Source organism: Pinus tabuliformis, chromosome 7, assembly GCF_031772625.1.
Source record: "Pinus tabuliformis cultivar Carrire ecotype Pingquan chromosome 7, CPIR1, whole genome shotgun sequence".
Classification (NCBI taxonomy): Eukaryota; Viridiplantae; Streptophyta; class Pinopsida; order Pinales; family Pinaceae; genus Pinus; species Pinus tabuliformis.
The window spans coordinates 1475259720-1475277985 of record NC_142293.1 but is presented as its reverse complement, the minus strand read 5'-3'; the positions used below and the strand labels follow the sequence as shown (position 1 = coordinate 1475277985).

The following is an 18266-nucleotide window of genomic DNA, read 5'->3' as shown; positions in this document are numbered from 1 at the left end:
GGGCAGATCCTATGGCTTCGTGGATCTGTCTGTCTTCCAAGAAAGAAAATTGCTGGGGAGCTATATGCTTAGACAATATGGGCCTGATCCGGTTAGCAATGTTTTTAGAGATGATTTTATAAAGGACATTACACAAAGAGATAGGTCGGAAGTCGTCAAAGGATGTAGGAGAGTCCGATTTGGGGATGAGAGCAATGAAGGTGGAATTTATGGCATGATAGAGCTGGCCCGAAGTTCTACTCTCCTCAACCACCTTTAGGATATCTCCACCAATAATGTCAAAGAATGCAATATAGAACTCAATGGTCCATCCGTCGAGACCTGGGCTCTTTTCCTTCTGAAACCACTTGATCGTGCTTTCTAGTTCTTCCATGGTGACAGGATCAGTGAGTGCGCCAATGTCTTCATTATTTACAAACCTAGGAAACTGAGAGGCCACATTGATGATTTCAGCTAGGTTTGTTCCAGCAGGACTCTTGAATATCCCTTTGAAGTGTGCCGAACCGAGATGGGAGAGTTTATTAAAGGTGTCCGCCAATCCTCCACCCGGGAGGGGGAGGTTCCAAATGGTATTTGCCACTCTTCTTCCTTTAGCGAAATTATGGAAGAATCTTGAATTCTCATCCCCGGATTTTAGCCACAAAGCCCTACTCCGCAGCCTGAGCTTGAGAATATTATGCTTTTGCTTCTCCAATTCTACTAGACGGGTCTTTTTCTCCCCAGAGACAAACCCCAAGTTTCTCTCATCCAGGAGGGATTTGAGTTCTTCTTCCACCATAATGAGTTGTTCATCCTCCCTTGCCTTTTTTGCCTTGGCCCACTCAATCACTATGTGTTTGAGCTCAGTCAGATTTTTGACAAAGCCCCTTGCCATCGAGGATTCTCTATCAATGGGATGAGCTTGCCAGTAATCCGAGACTATTTTGGAGAAGCTTGGATCCAGAAGCCATAGGTGATTAAACTTGAAAGGGGCTTTTGGCTTTGGATGAGGGCCCATGATCTCCATTAAAATTGGAGAGTGATCAGATATGCCCCCGGATCCAACCCACTGTTTGTAATGGTGTAGCTGGTGGATCAGAGGGCCTTTCATCAGGAATCGATCAAGTCTGCGAGCCAGTGCCGCTGTCCCAACCCTTCTGTTCCTCCATGTTGGGAGAGGGTTCTGCATGGGGATGTCAATAAGATCATATTGCTCCAGTATGCTTCTCATAAAATCTGTGATGGAATCTACTTGCGCCATAGAGCCCCATGACTCCCGAAACCCCAGAGAGAAATTCAGATCACCCCCCAGAATGATGCGATCCAGAGACATCAGGCTCCTGCTGAGAAGCATTCTCCAAAAGCTTTCCCTCTGTTGGCATGGACCATAGATATTGATGATGCGAAGGGAGAGACCCAGGTCCATTGAGAAAATGTCAGCTCCCATAAAACCATGACCTCCCCAGGAGGAGTCCAATCTGATGGTTTTTGGGTTGTATCCCATCGCCAGTCCACCCGATCTACCATTGGAATCCATAGCTATGAATGTCCATCTGGGCGATATAGAGCTCAGGGAGTGGGAGATGGACTCAGCGGGGCCTAGCGTTTCTTGAAGGAGAATGACATCTGGGAGTTCGACCTCAAAAAGTCGTTTGAGAGCTAGTTTTTTAGGGGGACTAGCCAAACCCCTGCAGTTAAAGGAGAGGCACTTCATGGGGGACCCCTCTTCGGGGGGTTTGTTGCTCTAAGGACCCCGTCAATGGTGGATTGTCGACCAGATGCGACTTCCGCTCCAGCACGTCTGATAGCCTTGTTTAGATCAGATTTCCTTCCCCTGGTGGAGGAGGATCCCGTACCCATAGGAACAATGCCCAGCCCAATCTAGGATTCAGAGGATTCCGATTGTGTGGCCCGGGGTCGGAGGGAATATGGGTGGGGGGGGAATTTTCCTTGCAGAAGGATCAGAGGGGGGCGACGAAGGAGGCGACGATGAGAGAGGCAGGGAGGGTGGAGCAGTGGAGGGAATCAATGGGGGTGGGGGAATAATGCAATGCGCCATCGAGCATGTTATAGAATTAACAAGTTCTGATGAATGTGCAATTGAGATAGAGGGAGAGATAAGATTTGTACCCGTGGCTTGTGCGGCTGTTGCAGCTGCCCGAGCCCGAGTCATAGGAGGTGAGGGCATGTCCTTCTTGTTCATCTCTGGACACTCCTAGGCGCCTTGGGGTACCGAGAATCCATGCGACGGTTGAGGAATGTATGGAGAGGTCCCTCTGGATGCTATGGGGGAGATCTTTGGAGAGCTATCCGTGTGTTTGATCAATGGGCAATCCTTGTATAGATGCCCCACTTGATGGCACCGGTTGCAGCGGAAGGGGACTCCTTCATAATCCAGAATCTGAATGCGCCTGTGCTTTCCCCATTGCAGAGTGATTCTTTCCTCCAATCCCTCTCGGGTATCCAGATGTACCAGAATTCGGGCCACTGTTCTCTTCCGAGTGTCGATGTAAGATCGATCATGATCCAAATATGTCCCCAAAGCATTTCCGATCCTGGTGAAAGCTTCTTCGCTCCAGTATTGTAAAGGAAGCCCCGGAAGTCGCACCCACAGTGGCCCAGCTGCAATTTGTTCGCGTTCAGGATCGAATAACGGGCTCCATCTCTTTAATAGCATAGGTGCTGTTTCAATATGCCAATATCTTTCAAGTACCGCATTCGTGTGCCCTTCATTTGCAAAATGGAGGGAGAACCACCCTCGTGGGAGAACCTGTACCTCCGGCATCTATGAGAGCAGGGCTCCCCAGATTTCTTTCACCCAGCGCATCAGCCTCTCCGCCATGAAGGTACGCCCCCGCACATGTCTGACCAACACTGTGCGCGCTATAGCCATAGTTTCCTCAAAATCCGAAGAGTTGCCGAAGGTAACAATGATGTCTTTCGTTGTTGCCCTAACACACTTCGATTTCTGCTTCTTGGTGCGTGGCGCCGACGGATGTTCCGCAAACGGGTTTGTGTCCCCAGCCGGTGAGGGCTTTGAGGGTTTTATGTTGATAACCGACGTACCGAAGCATCCAGAGGGTTTTGCCCCATTGTCCGGGAGGGGATTCGCCTTTACCCTAGGATCTTCTTGAGCAGTATGAGAATCAGGCAGCGGAGATGGGATCTGATCGAAAGTCAATGAATCAGGCGATAAAGAGGCAAGGAGTAAAGCTGTACCGGGTGAGAGAGGCGGTGCCTCTAGACTGATGGATGATGAAGAAGGATCCGGCAAGGAGACCACCGGCAAGCAATCCTGTGCGCGTATAGCTTCAGAAGACGATGGAGCAAAACCGGGGGTAGCTAGATTAGGGTTAGAGAAGATTAGCTGTCCTTACAACGGATCCTCGGAATAATCCACGAGGTCCTTTTCCCGTTGACCCTCCATACCGGACAGTGACTGCAGCCTCCCGTCGATGGAGTCGATCTGTCGGCAGCTCGAAGCCCTAACTCCCGAAAACCGCTCCAGCCTGTGGTCCTGCAGCTGCGGTCTGCGGATACCCTAACCCTTCGCGGTTTTGATTAACGAATGCCGTCAGAGCCATCTCTCCTCCCCTCTGCTCCCGTTTCTAGTTATAATATTATTTTACCTTCTTAATTAATCTCTAGTAGAAGATTTTGGACTGGTATATTATCACTAATGACCTTCTTTAAGCAAGAAAAATGGAAGACATGATAGGGCCATACTTCCAATCCTCTGTAACACCTTATAGGGCCATAATACCTTGGAGCTAATTTATTTTCCTTATTTTGCTACTTGAGGGACATCTATTTATATGGTTGTAGTCTCACAAATACACAATCCCCCACTTCAAATTCCCTTTCACTATGATGTTGATCTGCTTGTTGTTTCATCCTATTTTGTGCCATAACCAATTTTTCCTTCAATAGTTTGAGAATCTATTGTTGGTGTTGGATAAGGTTCACTATTCCTTAAGACTTTATATTCCCTTTCAAGGGTGATGTGATGGATGGAGGATGATATCCATAAAGTGCCATAAATGGTGACATTTTTTATGAAGTATGGAAGGATGTGTTGTACCACCATTCTGCCAAGGGAAACCATTTGACCCATTTTGTTTGTTTATCAGATGTAAAGAAATGTAGATATCATTCTAAACATTTATTCAAAATCTTAATTTTCCCATCAGATTAAGGATGGTAAGATGAGCTGTGAGCCAATTGAGTACCCAAACAAGAAAATAATTCAGTCCAAAAATTTCTATCAAAAATTGGATCCCTATCACTTACAATAATATTTCGCATTCTATGTAACTTTTGGATTGTTTCCACGAATTCTTCTACCACAATACTTGCTTTAAGAGGATGAAAAAGAGAGGAAAAGTGGGAATACTTTGTCATTTGAACGACTATTACCATAATGCCACTCCTTCCTTCATATTTGGATAAACCTATCATAAATCCACTGAAACTTCTTCCCAATGTTGGCTTGGTATGACTAATGGATGAAGGAACCCTAGGGTCTTGATAGTCTCCCATTTATTTTGTTGGCATACCACACATTCTGCTACAAATTTTTTCACATCTACTTTAAGACCACCTCCAATTTTTTTTTTCTTAATCGTATGGTATGTCTTCAAGAACCCTGAATTTCCTCCCATAGGAGAAGTGCGTAATTCCAATAGGACTTTTTGTTTGAGTTCATAATTCGTACACAAGTATAAGAAATCTTGATACCATAACAAATCATTTTTCCATGTAAATTTTTCTACTGCACCAGGGCCCTCTTGTAGCGATTGAATGATCTTGTATATATTCTCATCTTGTTTTCATTCTATACTTGCTTCTTCGACCTAGTCATATCATGGAATGGAAATAACATATAGTAAACCATTTGTGTCTTCCTCTTTCCTTGAGAGTGCATCTCCTAAAATATTTTGTTTTCCCTTTTTTTAGATAATTTCAAATTCATAACCCAATATCTTTGTGACTCATTTTTGTTGTTCTTCTAAAGATAATATTTTCTCCAATAAGTACTTCAAACTATCATGATATGTTTCTACTTTGAAATGTCTTCCTATTATGTATGGATGTCATTTCATAACTCCATGTAGTATGGCCAACATTTATTTTTCGTAGATGGGTTTGAGTAGGTTCTTTCCTTTAAATTCACTACTTTCAAAGGTAAAGGGTCTTCCTTCTTGCATCAAAATTGTGCCAATGTCATGGCCTAAGATATCACACTCTACAATGAATATTTTTGTGAAGTCAGGTGTTGCCAAGATGGGATTTGTACACATAGCCTCTTTAATCTCTTCAAGCACTTTGGTTTCTTCTTTAGTCCAAGAAAATGCTTCCTTCTTCAGTGATTTTGTTAGAGGTGTTTCTATTTGACCATCATTCTTGAAAAAATTGTGCCAATATCTTGTCAATCCTAAGAATCCTCTGATTTTCTTCAAGGTATTGGGGATTGGTCATTCCCTCATAGTGTTTATTTTGTTAGGATCCACCTTGACATCATCGTGCGATACAATTTGACCCAAATATTCCACTTGTTGAACCCGGAAGGCACACTTGGAAGACTTTTAATATAGTTGTTTCTCTTCTAATAGTGTCAAGACCCTGTCAACATGTTGTAAATGCTCTTCTCAAGAATTGATGTAAATTAGTATGTCATCAAAAATAATAGCACAAATTTTCTAAAGAAGGGTTTGAAAATAGAATTCATCAAATTTTGAAATGTTGAAGGTGCATTTGTAAGTCCAAATGGAATAACCAAAAACTTATGATGACCTTCATGTGTTCTAAAGGATGTTTTGGGAATGTATCCTTGCCTCATTATGATTTGATGATATCCAGAATGAACATCCAACTTAGTAAAGAAAATTGTTGTCCACTTGAGCTCTCCAATTATGATAAATTGCTTCCCATATGAGATTGATTCCCAACATGATTCTCCTTATCTTCATGATTTCCTTGTTTCTCCACATCCCTTTTAGGAAGCCTCTCTAAGAGAAGATTTTCCATGGAAATCATGGATTTTTGTATTTATGGATTATTTTCATTCATATTATTTTCTATTTCTTCATTATTTTCCTTCATTTTTTTTCCATTTCTCCTTTAATCTTTTCTTGAGAACCTGAGAAATCTGCCTTTTTCAACATACTACCATCCATTTTATTAACTTTCTTATCTAATTGAGATAACCTATATTCTAAGACTTCACTCTATTCATGAGTCAAGGATGAGCCTTTAGTAGATTTAATTAGCTTTCTTTGGACGCATGTTGAAAAATAATAATAACCCTTTTCTTTATTACAACAAAAAAAGGGGGGAAGAGATCAGCTAATGAAAAATTAGGTCAATAATAAGATACGTACTTTAATTTGGAGAATATCAGAATGGTTGAAGATTTATTGATATATCTCTGATATTTCAGGATTTTCTATCTAAAAATTTGTTATGTGATACTCTCTGCAATTTCACAGGTGTGAACTCATCAATCTGATATGCCAACTGAAGGTTAAAGTAACTTTCCCAGAACTTGTTGATTTTTTGGCCTCCTCCCATGAACAAACATGTATAATATTATAGGTGTCTAATTCTTAAGGTACTTCTATATATCTCCTGAAATTTCTAAAGATTTCATGATCTAAAAATTTCCAGACAAGAATATATAGACAAAATACCAAGTTGATCTATTTAAAATATATTTCATGATTGTTCACAAACCCTAACTTCCATAGGGTATAACTCCCAAAGTATATCGAAAAAATTCTAAAAATGGAAATAGATATTCCCAAAGATTTCTTCTTAATATTTTCCGAGTTTCACTATATGAAACCTTACAAAAAAAGTTATAGCAAAAATGCTAAACTGACCTGTTTGAGACTGAATTCTGGAGCATACAAAAAACCTAACTTCCTTGGAGCATATCTCTAAAAATATATCAAACCAAGATATGAAATTTTGACCAAATGTTCACCATGATTACTCCTCAACATGGTTGAAGTTTCAAGGTATAAATCCTCACAAAAAATTTCTTGTATTAAAAATGTCAAACTTGTTTGTTTGAAGTAGAAAAACCCTAGGATCAAGAGCTCTGATACCAATTGTTATGATCCTTGCACCTTAAAAATGATAAGAAACCAATAATTACAATCCACTTCGAGGGGGAAACCTTCATTTACAATTAGTACAATAAATAAGACAATATTTTATGATCCTAAGAGTAGTTCTCCTTAGTATATTTATAAGATACAAATGATACAATCATAAAAGTGGAACCATGGGGGGTTCAAGCCTACATAACAATATAACAATAGAAATGTAATCACTCAATATATAGGGATTAATAAGCGGTTTTTGGGTTAGCATGGGGTTTATATAGGGCTTAACAAGATACCACTCCACATACATCTACTAGAACCACATCTAGTTCTACTTGAACAATAAAGTCAAAAATAAAAGAAAATCTAATTTTGCACTGTTTTGTTACCTTCATATCTTCATCCTAATTTACCCATCCTAATTAATAGGGGATTGTATGATCACGAACTTCCAATCCCAATTCGTTCAACAACTCTATTGCAGTGAGATTCGCCTTTGATCCTGAGTCAAATAGGGAATCAATCTTTGTCTTCTTGACCAGTATCTTTATGTGGAAGGGTTTGGTCATTTCCTTCTCACCCTGTTGCTAGAGGCTATTGTTGGGTGCAACCCAACTTGGCATAGTTTTTGGTAAAGACTCCGCATTTTTTGGAGTGGAGCACACAGTGGAGTGCGAAGTGGATCATGGAGTGGAGTAGTTTGAATATATTGCACGGTATAAGAGCTTCAAGATAGGGCGAATCCCCCTCTTTTTGCAATAATGTAAAAATATCAATGGGTTTTGGGACCATAGATGCTTGTTTTAGGGAGTCCATGGTATTTGGACCATGGTATTGTAACGATGTAACCCTTGATGTAATGGTATATATAGGGTCAAACAATAAGAAGAAAATCATCAGTTGTGAGTCAAATCTATTTTATGGTTGAACTTTTGTGATCTGGTGTTTGGGAAAAGAAGGCTAGGCTCTGTAGCTGAGTGCGCAGACGAACTGCAACTTAATGTGCAGGTCAAGAACTGTTTGTTGTACAAAGAATCATTATATTAGCAACATTTCTTATGGATGTAGCACCACATTAGGGTGAACCATGGTAATTTGGTGTCTTCATGTGTATATTTTCTTATTATCTATTGTAGCATAGCAGTTTATTAAAGTTGCACTTTATTCCAATACAATGATGATTGATGGCTTTATATGATATGTTAAAGTGTTTAATTGAGTGCGACGAAGTAATTTATGAATGTTAGGAATAAGAAAACATAGTAATACCACATCTCCACATCCTTCAAGGCTGTAGAAACCTAGTTCTACATCCTCTCATAGTCACTTCGAGGGACACTGCAATCTGCTTGTAGGTCGTGGCCGAAAGGGCCAGTGATTGAGGGTTTTCTTGGTATGCAGTATAGATCGAACCTGGTTTAGCCCAAATCATAACCAACAAATGGTTTCGTTGTCGAGACCGGGATCTATTTTAGGGATATGTGGACGTGACACCCGTCAATGAAGGAAACTCAAGACTGGCTAGAACTAAAAGAGCGATAATTTTAAGATCAAGAAAATAGAAATCCCCATCTGATGTCTAAAGCTTGGTTATAGAAGTATATTTTCATAGATCAATATGAAATTTTCTTTGCATCATTTCCTGTCAAACTGTATGAGTGGATATCAAGGTTGACTGAAAGAAAGACCTATTTTAAAGGAGGAGAACCTTTAGTATGGACTCCTGAACTGATACAACAACTCAAGAGCACTGACAATAGGATTTCAAGGGCTGTTTATTTCTGGATTGATAACATCTTAGGAGGATTCATTATTAAGTTCATAGTAGACTCGATTGTGTCTTATAGCGAAGCACAATGATGATTCTTCAAAGGACCGTGAGGTAAGTATTTGAAATCTTTGAAACGTTGGATTAAGATGCTTCTATCTAAAAAGGGAGTTTTATGAATGCAATCAGATTGCTAATGTTATGAAACCAACTCACAAAAAGATAGAAAAGATAGATCAATGCCTTATAATTCAGCCTCTTTGAGGCGGAAACCTCCTTTACATTACACAAATGAACAATTCTTGGATGATACAAATGAAAAGACCTCCTTTCTATATATAGGAGTCTAAGGGATCATAATATAATCAGAGCCAACATAACAATAATAATGTAAGGGCACAATAATAACAATATGGGCTTCTATGGGGCACAATAGAAACAATATGGGGACTGCATGGGTACAACAATATAATAAGGGGGTTGTACTAATAACAATAAGGGTTAACACTAGTAGTATAGGGGCCTAACATGCCCCTCTCCTTCAAAAAGTGTTGTCCTCAACACTTGAGTAGTTCTTGATGCTTATGTATAAAATTCTTGTCCTCCCATGTGGAATCTTCAGTGGTTAAGTTCTTCCACTTGATGAGATACTTTGAAATTGATCGATTTCGTAGCTGTTGGGTTCTAGTTTCTGTGACTGCTCCAAGTTCCAATATGATTTTTCCTTCCTCTTCAAGTTCTAGCAATATTGTTTGAATTGGGATCTTCTACAACTTTTGAATGAGTGGCCATACTTCTTCACCCTTCTTCCATTCATCCCTTGCTTCATTTATCCAATCTAGTTGGATAATAGAAATAACACAAAATAATGCTTCCACATCCTCATCCTTTCTTGAGAGTGCATCTGCAACAAAATTTTACTTCGCTTTTCTATAGATGATGTCAAAGTCATAACCCAACATATTTGTGACCCATTTTTTCTATTCTTCTAAACATAATAGTTGTTCTAAAAAGTATTTAAGACTATCATGACCCATTTTTACCTTGAAGTGTCTTCCCATTCGGTAAGGTTGCCATTTCTTAAGTGCATGTAGCATTGCCAACATTTCCTTCTCATAAATAGCTTGCTTGAGATGTTGCAGTAAAAATACCCAATCACCTACATCAAAACATTTTTCACTACGATGTTGATCTACCTGTTGTTTCATTTGATTTTGCACCAAAGTGGCATTATCCTTTAAAAGTTGGAGAACTTGTTGTTGATGCTTGATGTGATCTTTCACTACTTAAACCTTTTTCTTCTTGATATGTCCTTCTATCTTGAGAGTTTGAGGAGTGGTAATTTTTTTCCAATGCTTTACAAGAAATGGTCAGATTCATTTCTTGATGCTCGATGTGATCTTTCACTTCTTGAACATTTTTTTTCTTGATATGTCCTTCTATCTGGATACTTTGAGGAGTGGTAATTCTGGACAATGCATTACAAGATATGGTTGGATTCATTTCTTCTTTCTCAATGTGATCTTTCACTTCTTGAACCTTTTTCTTTTTTATATGTCCTCCTATCATGAGAGTTTTAGGAGTGGTAATTCTTGCCATTGTTGGGTTGTGTTATATTCTTTCCACATAGTTAATAGGGGGTTTGAGGGGCACCCATAACCCAACTTTATGGCTTCCGAGGCAGCGCCCTAGAAAATTTTGGTTTTGGACCCTATGTTAGGTTGGGCGGACCCACCTATGGTTTTGTGCATGATTTTCGCACATGTTTTTTGGACGCGATGGTTTTTGGTCCATGGTATTAGACGCGATGGTTTTCGGTCCATGGTATTGGATGCGATGGTTTTCGGTCCATGGTATTGGATGCTTCGGCATGTATAAATATGTATTATAATATTGAAAGGAACATAATGAAAAATAAAGCTGGTAGTCCCTGTTTTGGGATCCAGTGGGAAAATCTCTATGTATATGTGTTTTATGTGTTATGCTCTCGCATTGTTTATTTTTCTGTGTTTTAGAATTTGTATGCAGGTAATTCTTGTACAGGGTTAAAACCTACATTTGGTATCAGAATTGTTTTGGCTTCAAGGGGACACCTTTGTTGCTGAGGGGTTTCTCTCAGGCCTATGGTAGACCCTGTTCAGTGGGAGATCTGTGAGATCGATTCTGGTGGTGAAAGAAGATGGCGAGCAGTGGAAAGATAGAGATCAAGAAATTTAATGGTCAAAGTTTTGAGTTGTGGAAACTCAAGATGGAGGATCTATTGGTGGATAAAGATTAGTGGATCACGGTAGATCCGAGTATTAAACCAATGGGACTGACCGATGAAGAATGGAAGAAGTTGGATCGAAAGGCAAAGAGCACAATACGATTGTGTGTCTCAGATTCAGTATTGTTGAATGTATCAGGGGAAGCTATGGGAAAGACTTTGTGGGACAAGTTAGGGACTTTGTACCAATCTAAGTCTCTGGTGAATAAACTATTCCTGCGGAAAAAGCTGTATAACCTGAGGATGAAAGATGGAGACTCAGTGACAGAGCATCTGAATGCGTTTAATACTATGGTAAGTCAGTTAGCATCTGTTGATATTAAAATTTCAGATGAAGATAAGTGCATCAGTTTGTTGTGTTCTCTACCAAATTCGTGGGATAGTCTGGTTATTGCAATAGGTAGCAATGCAACTGCCTTGCAGTTTGATGAAATAGTCTCATCCTTGTTGATGGAGGAGATGAGACGGAAAAATATGGAGAGCTAGAATGGTGATGCCTTGTCTGTACGAGGATAGTCCCAGAACAGAAACAAAAATAAGTCATTGAGTGGGAGATCTAAATCTAGAGGGAGATCTAAATCTCTAGGAAAACATGTAAAGGTGGTGGGCTGGAAATGCGGAAAGGAAGGCCACTTCAAAAGGGACTGTAAATCTAAAGCACCTGACAAAAGAAAGGGATCTGATGAGGCTCCTTCTGCAAAGGTGAAAACCACCTCAGATGAAGGTGGGGATGTGTACTTGGCTTCTTCAAGTACACATGTAGATCATGAGGCATGGTTGATAGACTCAGGTGCATCCTTTCACTTCAATCCCCATAGAGAGTGGTTATGTGAGTATGAGAAATATGATGGTGGTGATGTCTTCTTGGGGGATGACAGGAAGGTTAGAATCATTGGTCATGGAAAAGTAAAGTTGAAGCTGCAAGGTGGAAGGGTTAGAACACTTCCGGGTGTTCTGCATATTCCTGCATTAGCCAGAAATCTGATTTCTGTTAGTAAGTTGGATGATGCAGGTGTAAAAATAGTGTTCGAGAAGGATACCTGCAAGATGGTTCAGGAAGCACTGGTATTGATGCGAGGAGTTCGGATTGGAACTCTATACAAGCTGCAAGGTAGCACTGTTGTTGATGGGTGCAACAGTTCCGTGGTTCCTGAAAGTGGAGCAGAAAATCTAGTGGTCTCTGGAGAAAAGACCATGTTGTGGCATCAAAGGCTTGGACATATTGGAGAGAAGGGCCTTCGAATACTTCATGGTAAAGTTATGGTAGAAGGTATGAATAATAGCTCTCTGGATTTTGATTTTTGTGAAAATTGTGTATATGGGAAGCAGAATCGGGTGAGTTTCCCCTCTGGTAGTAAGAGGGTGAAACAGATATTAGAGCTTGTGCACAGTGATGTATTTGGACCTGTGAAGGTTCCATCACTGGGTAAGTCTATGTACTATGTATCATTTCTAGATGACTTCTCAAGGAATACATGGATATATTTCCTTAAGAATAAATCTGAAGCCTTTGACAGGTTTAAAGAATTTAAGGCTCTCGTGGAAAATCAGACAGAGAAGAAGATAAAGGTGCTGAGGACAGATAATGATGGAGAGTTTTACAACAAGGAATTTGAAGAATTTTGTAAGAAGTGTGGTATAGCACGACAGAAGACTACTCCATATACACCTTAGCAAAATGGAGTAGCAGAAAAAATGAATAAGACGTTGATGGAAAGGGCAAGAAGTATGCTCAGTGGTGCTGGGTTAGGACAAGAATTCTGGGCAGAGGTGGTGGATACTGCATGTTACCTGGTCAACAGGTCACCTTCATCAGTGTTGGAGGATAAGACTCCACAAGAGGTATGGACTGGTAAGAAACCCTCTCTTTCACATCTAAGGGTATTTGGATGTGATGCATATGTACATGTTCCGAAGGAGAAACGAACCAAGTTGGATAGTAAATATGAAAAGTGCATCTTTATTGGGTATAAGGATGGTTTAAAGGGTTATAAGCTTTGGAACCCAGTAACAAGGAAGGTTGTATACAGTCGAGATGTGGTGTTCAGAGAGGTGAAAGATATTATTAAACATGAAGTCCAACCAAAGGAACATGAGAAGATAGAGTTTGAGCTAAAGGAGGAAGAATCAGACTCTACAGCGGAGGAGGAATCAGAAGATGAAGAACCACAAACTCTAGGTCTGAGAAGATCAATTTGAGAAAGAAGGTAGCCAGAAAGGTATAGTCCATCTACTTTCTGTTCAAATTTTTCTTTATCTATTACTGACAATGATCCCATAACTGTGAAGGAAGTAGTAGATTCAGAGGATGGCAAACTCTGGAAAGAGGCCATGGTTGATGAAATGGCATCTTTGCACAAAAATGAGGCTTGGGATCTGGTGGAGTTTCCGGCTAAAAGGAAACCCATTGGCAGCAAATGGGTGTTCAAGAAGAAGACAAATGTAGAAGGAAAAGTGGAGAAATACAAAGCTCGGTTGGCAGTAAAAGGTTATTCCTAGGTGCCGGGAATTGATTTTGGTGATATTTTTTCTCCTGTTACCAAGGTAACTTCTATTAGATTACTTTTATCTGTTGTTGCTGCTTTTGATTTTGAGGTAGAACAGATGGATGTGAAGACAACATTTCTTCACGGGGATCTGGAAGAGGAAATCTACATGAAGCAACCTGAAGGCTTTGTTGTGAAGGGTAAGAAAGATCTGGTATGCAAGTTAAAGAAGTCTCTGTATGGGTTAAAACAGTCACCAAGGATGTGGTATCAGAAATTTGATACATTTATACGGGAACTTGGCTTCACCAAAAGCAAAGCAGATCACTGTGTGTATTTTAAATTAATTGGTGACCATGTTATTTATCTGGTCTTGTATGTGGATGATATGTTGCTGGTTGGAAATGAGAAAGAAATTATTTAGGATTTGAAGACCCAATTGTCCTCCAAATTCGACATGAAAGATGTTGGTGCTACAAACTATATTTTGGGCATGTAAATTAAAAGAGATCGGGAAAAGAGGAAGCTCTGGTTAAACCAGAGGAAGTATGTCGAGACAATACTGCAGAGGTTTAATATTTAGGATGAAGCTTCCTATTCCTGTAGGTGTGAGGTTATCTACTAAACAATGTCCCAAGACACAAGAAGAGGAAGAGGACATGTCCCATGTTCCAGATGCAAGTGCAGTCGGTAGCCTGATGTATGCAATGGTCTGTACTAGACCAGACATTGCACATGCAGTGGGAGTATTGAGCAGGTTTATGTCAAAACTAGGAAAGGAGCATTGGATAGTAGTGAAGCGGGTTTTCAGGTATTTGCGTATCACTAGTGATTATGGTTTTTGCTACCAAGGAAGACCAGGATTAGACAGAGTGTTGGATATTCATGGCTTTGTTGATGCAGACTGGGCTGGAGATCTGGATCAGAGAAGATCTACAAGTGGGTATGTGTTTAACCTATTTGGAGGTGCAGTCAGTTGGATGAGTAAGAAACAATCTGTAGTGGCACTGTCAACTACAGAGGCAGAATACATGGCAGCCACTCATGCAAGCAAGGAAGCAATTTGGTTGCAGAGATTGTGTTCAAGTATGGCGTTAGTACAGGAAGCTATAAGGATAGACTATGACAACCAAAGTGCAATTTTCTTGGCAAAGAACCCCGCATATCATTCTAAGACAAAGCACATTGATGTTCAATATCACTTTGTGAGGGATATGATAGAAGACAAAAAAGTGTTGCTGGTAAAGGTGGACACTTTGAAGAATACTGCAGATGCATTGACAAAATCTGTGAGCTCTGAGAAATTCTCTTGGTGTAGAGAGACAATGGGCATTTCAGGGCTGGAAAAATGACTAAACTCTCTTGTGGCTCCCTATGGAAAGAAAACAACAAGTGGGAGAATGTTGGGTTGTGTTATATTCTTTCCACGTAGTTAACAGGGGGTTTGAGGGGCACCCATAACCCCACTTTATGGGGTCCGGGGTAGCGCCCCGAAAAATTTTGGTTTTGGACCCTATGTTAGGTTGGGCGGACCCACCTATGGTTTTGTGCATGATTTTCACACATGTTTTTTGGACGCGATGGTTTTCGGTCCATGGTATTGGACGCGATGGTTTTCGGTCCATGGTATTGGACGCGATGGTTTTCGGTCCATGGTATTTGATGCTTCAGCATGTATAAATATGTATTATAACATTGAAAGGAACATAATGAAAAATCAAGCTGGTAGTCCCTGTTTTGGGATCCAGTGGGAAAATCTTTGTGTATATGTGTTTTATGTGTTATGCTCTCGCATTTTTTATTTTTCTGTGTTTTATAATTCGTATGCAGGTAATTCATGTATAGGGTTAAAACCTACAGCCATTGCTTTACAAGATATGGTCGGATTCATTTCTTCTTTCTCTAGGGTTGGGTCATGGCGTATATCCTCTTCTTTTGATGTTTCTTGATTCTTTTCTTCCTCCTCTTCATACTCTATGTAAATAATTTCTTCTCAACACACTTATGACCTTTAGTGCATTTGCTATCACAATTGTAACAAAGCCCTTTTTCTCTTTTTTCTTCCAATTATTGTGGTGTAACCCTTGTAGGTTGTGGAAGGCTAGGAGAAACAACACTTCCATCTTTATAGTTGTGAGGGGTAGAATTCCTTGTTGCCATAATTTTTCTTTCCATTTTGTAACAAAGCCCTTTTTCTCTTTTTTCTTCCAATTGTTGTGGTGTTGCTCTAAAGAAGGTGTTGCTCTTTATATTCTCATAATGTGCTATAATTTCCTCCGTGAAAATTGACCACGTAACAAGTTGTTTAGGAGAACAAAGTCCTTTATACAATAAAAATTGATCTTGTTCTAAATATGAATATGCAATACATACCTTTTGTAATAGTGTTACACCATGTAGATCAAAATATTTCTCCATCTGTAGTGTCCAATTTACTGGATCCTTGCCATCAAACTTCCTCATCTCGCTTTTTCTTGATTTTAGGAGCTCGATCTTAAAATGACTGTAACTCTGTACTTTCAAATCTTTAAGTTCTGAAATTGCGACCTACAGTAGCACTCCGCGTCCTCTTTCCAATGCTACCAGTCTGATCGAATTTAGATTCTCCAAGAAGAGTTATGCACAATCTCCCAAGATGACCTGATTATATAGCTTTTCAGAAGAGTGAACTTGTATGAAGTGCCATGTGTCACTGTATTGACCTTCGGGTCTAAAAAATATACTCAAGAAACTACAGTCTGTCCTATTTCTATAACTTCTTACAAAATTTCAATCTAATGCTCAAAACAAAAGTTATGACGATTTTCCCAAGGTCACTCGTTTGGAATGTAATTCAAGAGTCTGCAAAAAGACCAACTTCCTCATATCATATCTCCACAAATATAGTGCGAAAAGCTCTAAAATTCGGACCTAAGGTTTAGCGCGATTTCATCTCAAATGGGTTTTTTTTCGCTTTTGAAACGTCGCAAAAAAGAAGTTATAGCGAAAATTCCACGATGACCTATTTGGAGCGCGAAACCCTAGAATCCAAAGCTCTGATACCAAATGTTATGAAACCAGCTCACAAAAAGATAGAAAAGATAGATCAACGCCTTATAATTTAGCCTCTTCGAGGGGGAAACCTCCTTTACATTACACAAATGAACAATTCTTGGATGATACAAATGAAAAGACCTCCTTTCTATACATAGGAGTCTAAGGGGTCATAATATAATCAAAGCCAACATAACAATAATAATGTAAGGTCACAATAATAATAATAGTGGACTTCTATGGGGCACAATAGTAACAATATGGGGACTACATGGGTACAACAATATAATAAGGGGGTTGTACTAATAACAATAAGGGTTTATACTAGTAGTATAGGGGCCTAACAGCTAGTTTACTTATGTTTGGAAGAAGAGAGAATAAATCTGAGCCAGAGATCGTAGTAACGTGAAGTGGAAAGAGATATATAATAGATACCAGAAAGAGAGCTCGTGGAAAAGACCCAAAGACCTTTGTAGAGACTGAGTATAGTCCTCTTTTGAGTGAATCTGAAAGTGAAAGAGAAGATAACCACCCTGATAAACCCCAGGTAACTTCGCAGTATTCACCTTCCCAGCCTGAGAGTTTGCAGAAGTTAAAATCTAGTAATAGTTAGGGTCTTTTTGGCTCTCCCACCCCCCTCTCCCCCTACGCCCCATCCCCCTCCCCTTACTCACCCCCTCCCATCCAAGAAGAAATAGGGTTGATGATATTAAGATGCATGTTTTCAAAGGAAATGGATCAAAGGATCCAGAACAATTTTGGTTTTTATGTGAAGTTGTATGGACTGCGAAGCAGATCAACGATGAAAATATAAAGAAAGTGCAGCTCATTGCGACATTTTGATATTAAGCATTGACATGGTATATGAATTATTCAAATAATCATATCAGAACATGTGTTGATATTAAAGAAGCGTTGATCATATAACTTAAGAAGTCGAAGTCTGAATCGTAGTGCATCACCGAGTTGAAAGAAATTAAACAGAAACCTACTGAGTCTATTTGGGAATTTGATCGAAGATTTAAGGTATTGTTGGATCAAGTGAGATTCAGCACAGCTCTGCAGCAACATCAAGAATGGTTTATAGTTGCATTGTTACCACATATTAGATTACCATTAACGCAACAAAAGATAACAAGTTAAGCTGAAGCTCTACAAATTGCAATGAAGTTGGAAGCTTGCGATGCAACAGATTTAGAGTTAGTTGGCGAACCTAATCCTGCAGATACAATATATCAAGAAAATAAAAGAAGTTAGAGAAGAAGCATGGTGTAGGAAGTGCAGATCGAAGGGCCATTCTAAAGAAAAATGTCCTATCTTTAGGGATTACATGGCTAGTGGGTCACCGAATCCCTTAAATGTATGATCCAGACTGTGGTATGATATATGTAAGACTAGAGGCCAAAATAATTCAAAGGATTGTTACCTGTTACAGAAATATGTGTAGGCTCCAAGGAACCTATATTGCAAATTATGTAAAGCAATAGGACATGATGAGAATAATTGTTGAGCTTATGAACTAATGATGGAGCGCGGTGCTAACACTTATAGAATGCAAGTAGAAGAACATGGACATGAAGGAAATGGACAATGCAATGGTCAAGGAGGCTACCAAGGAAGAGGTC

General features: G+C 39.7%; 1 protein-coding gene across 1 annotated transcript; it reads right to left on the bottom strand.

The window, feature by feature from the left end:
- Positions 1-2194: 2194 nt before the first annotated feature.
- Positions 2195-2764, bottom strand: LOC149253384 (uncharacterized). The gene has a single exon (XM_089454464.1). The coding sequence runs from the start codon at positions 2762-2764 to the stop codon at positions 2195-2197; it is 570 nt and encodes a 189-aa protein (XP_089310590.1).
- Between the last annotated feature and the right edge of the window lie 15502 nt (positions 2765-18266).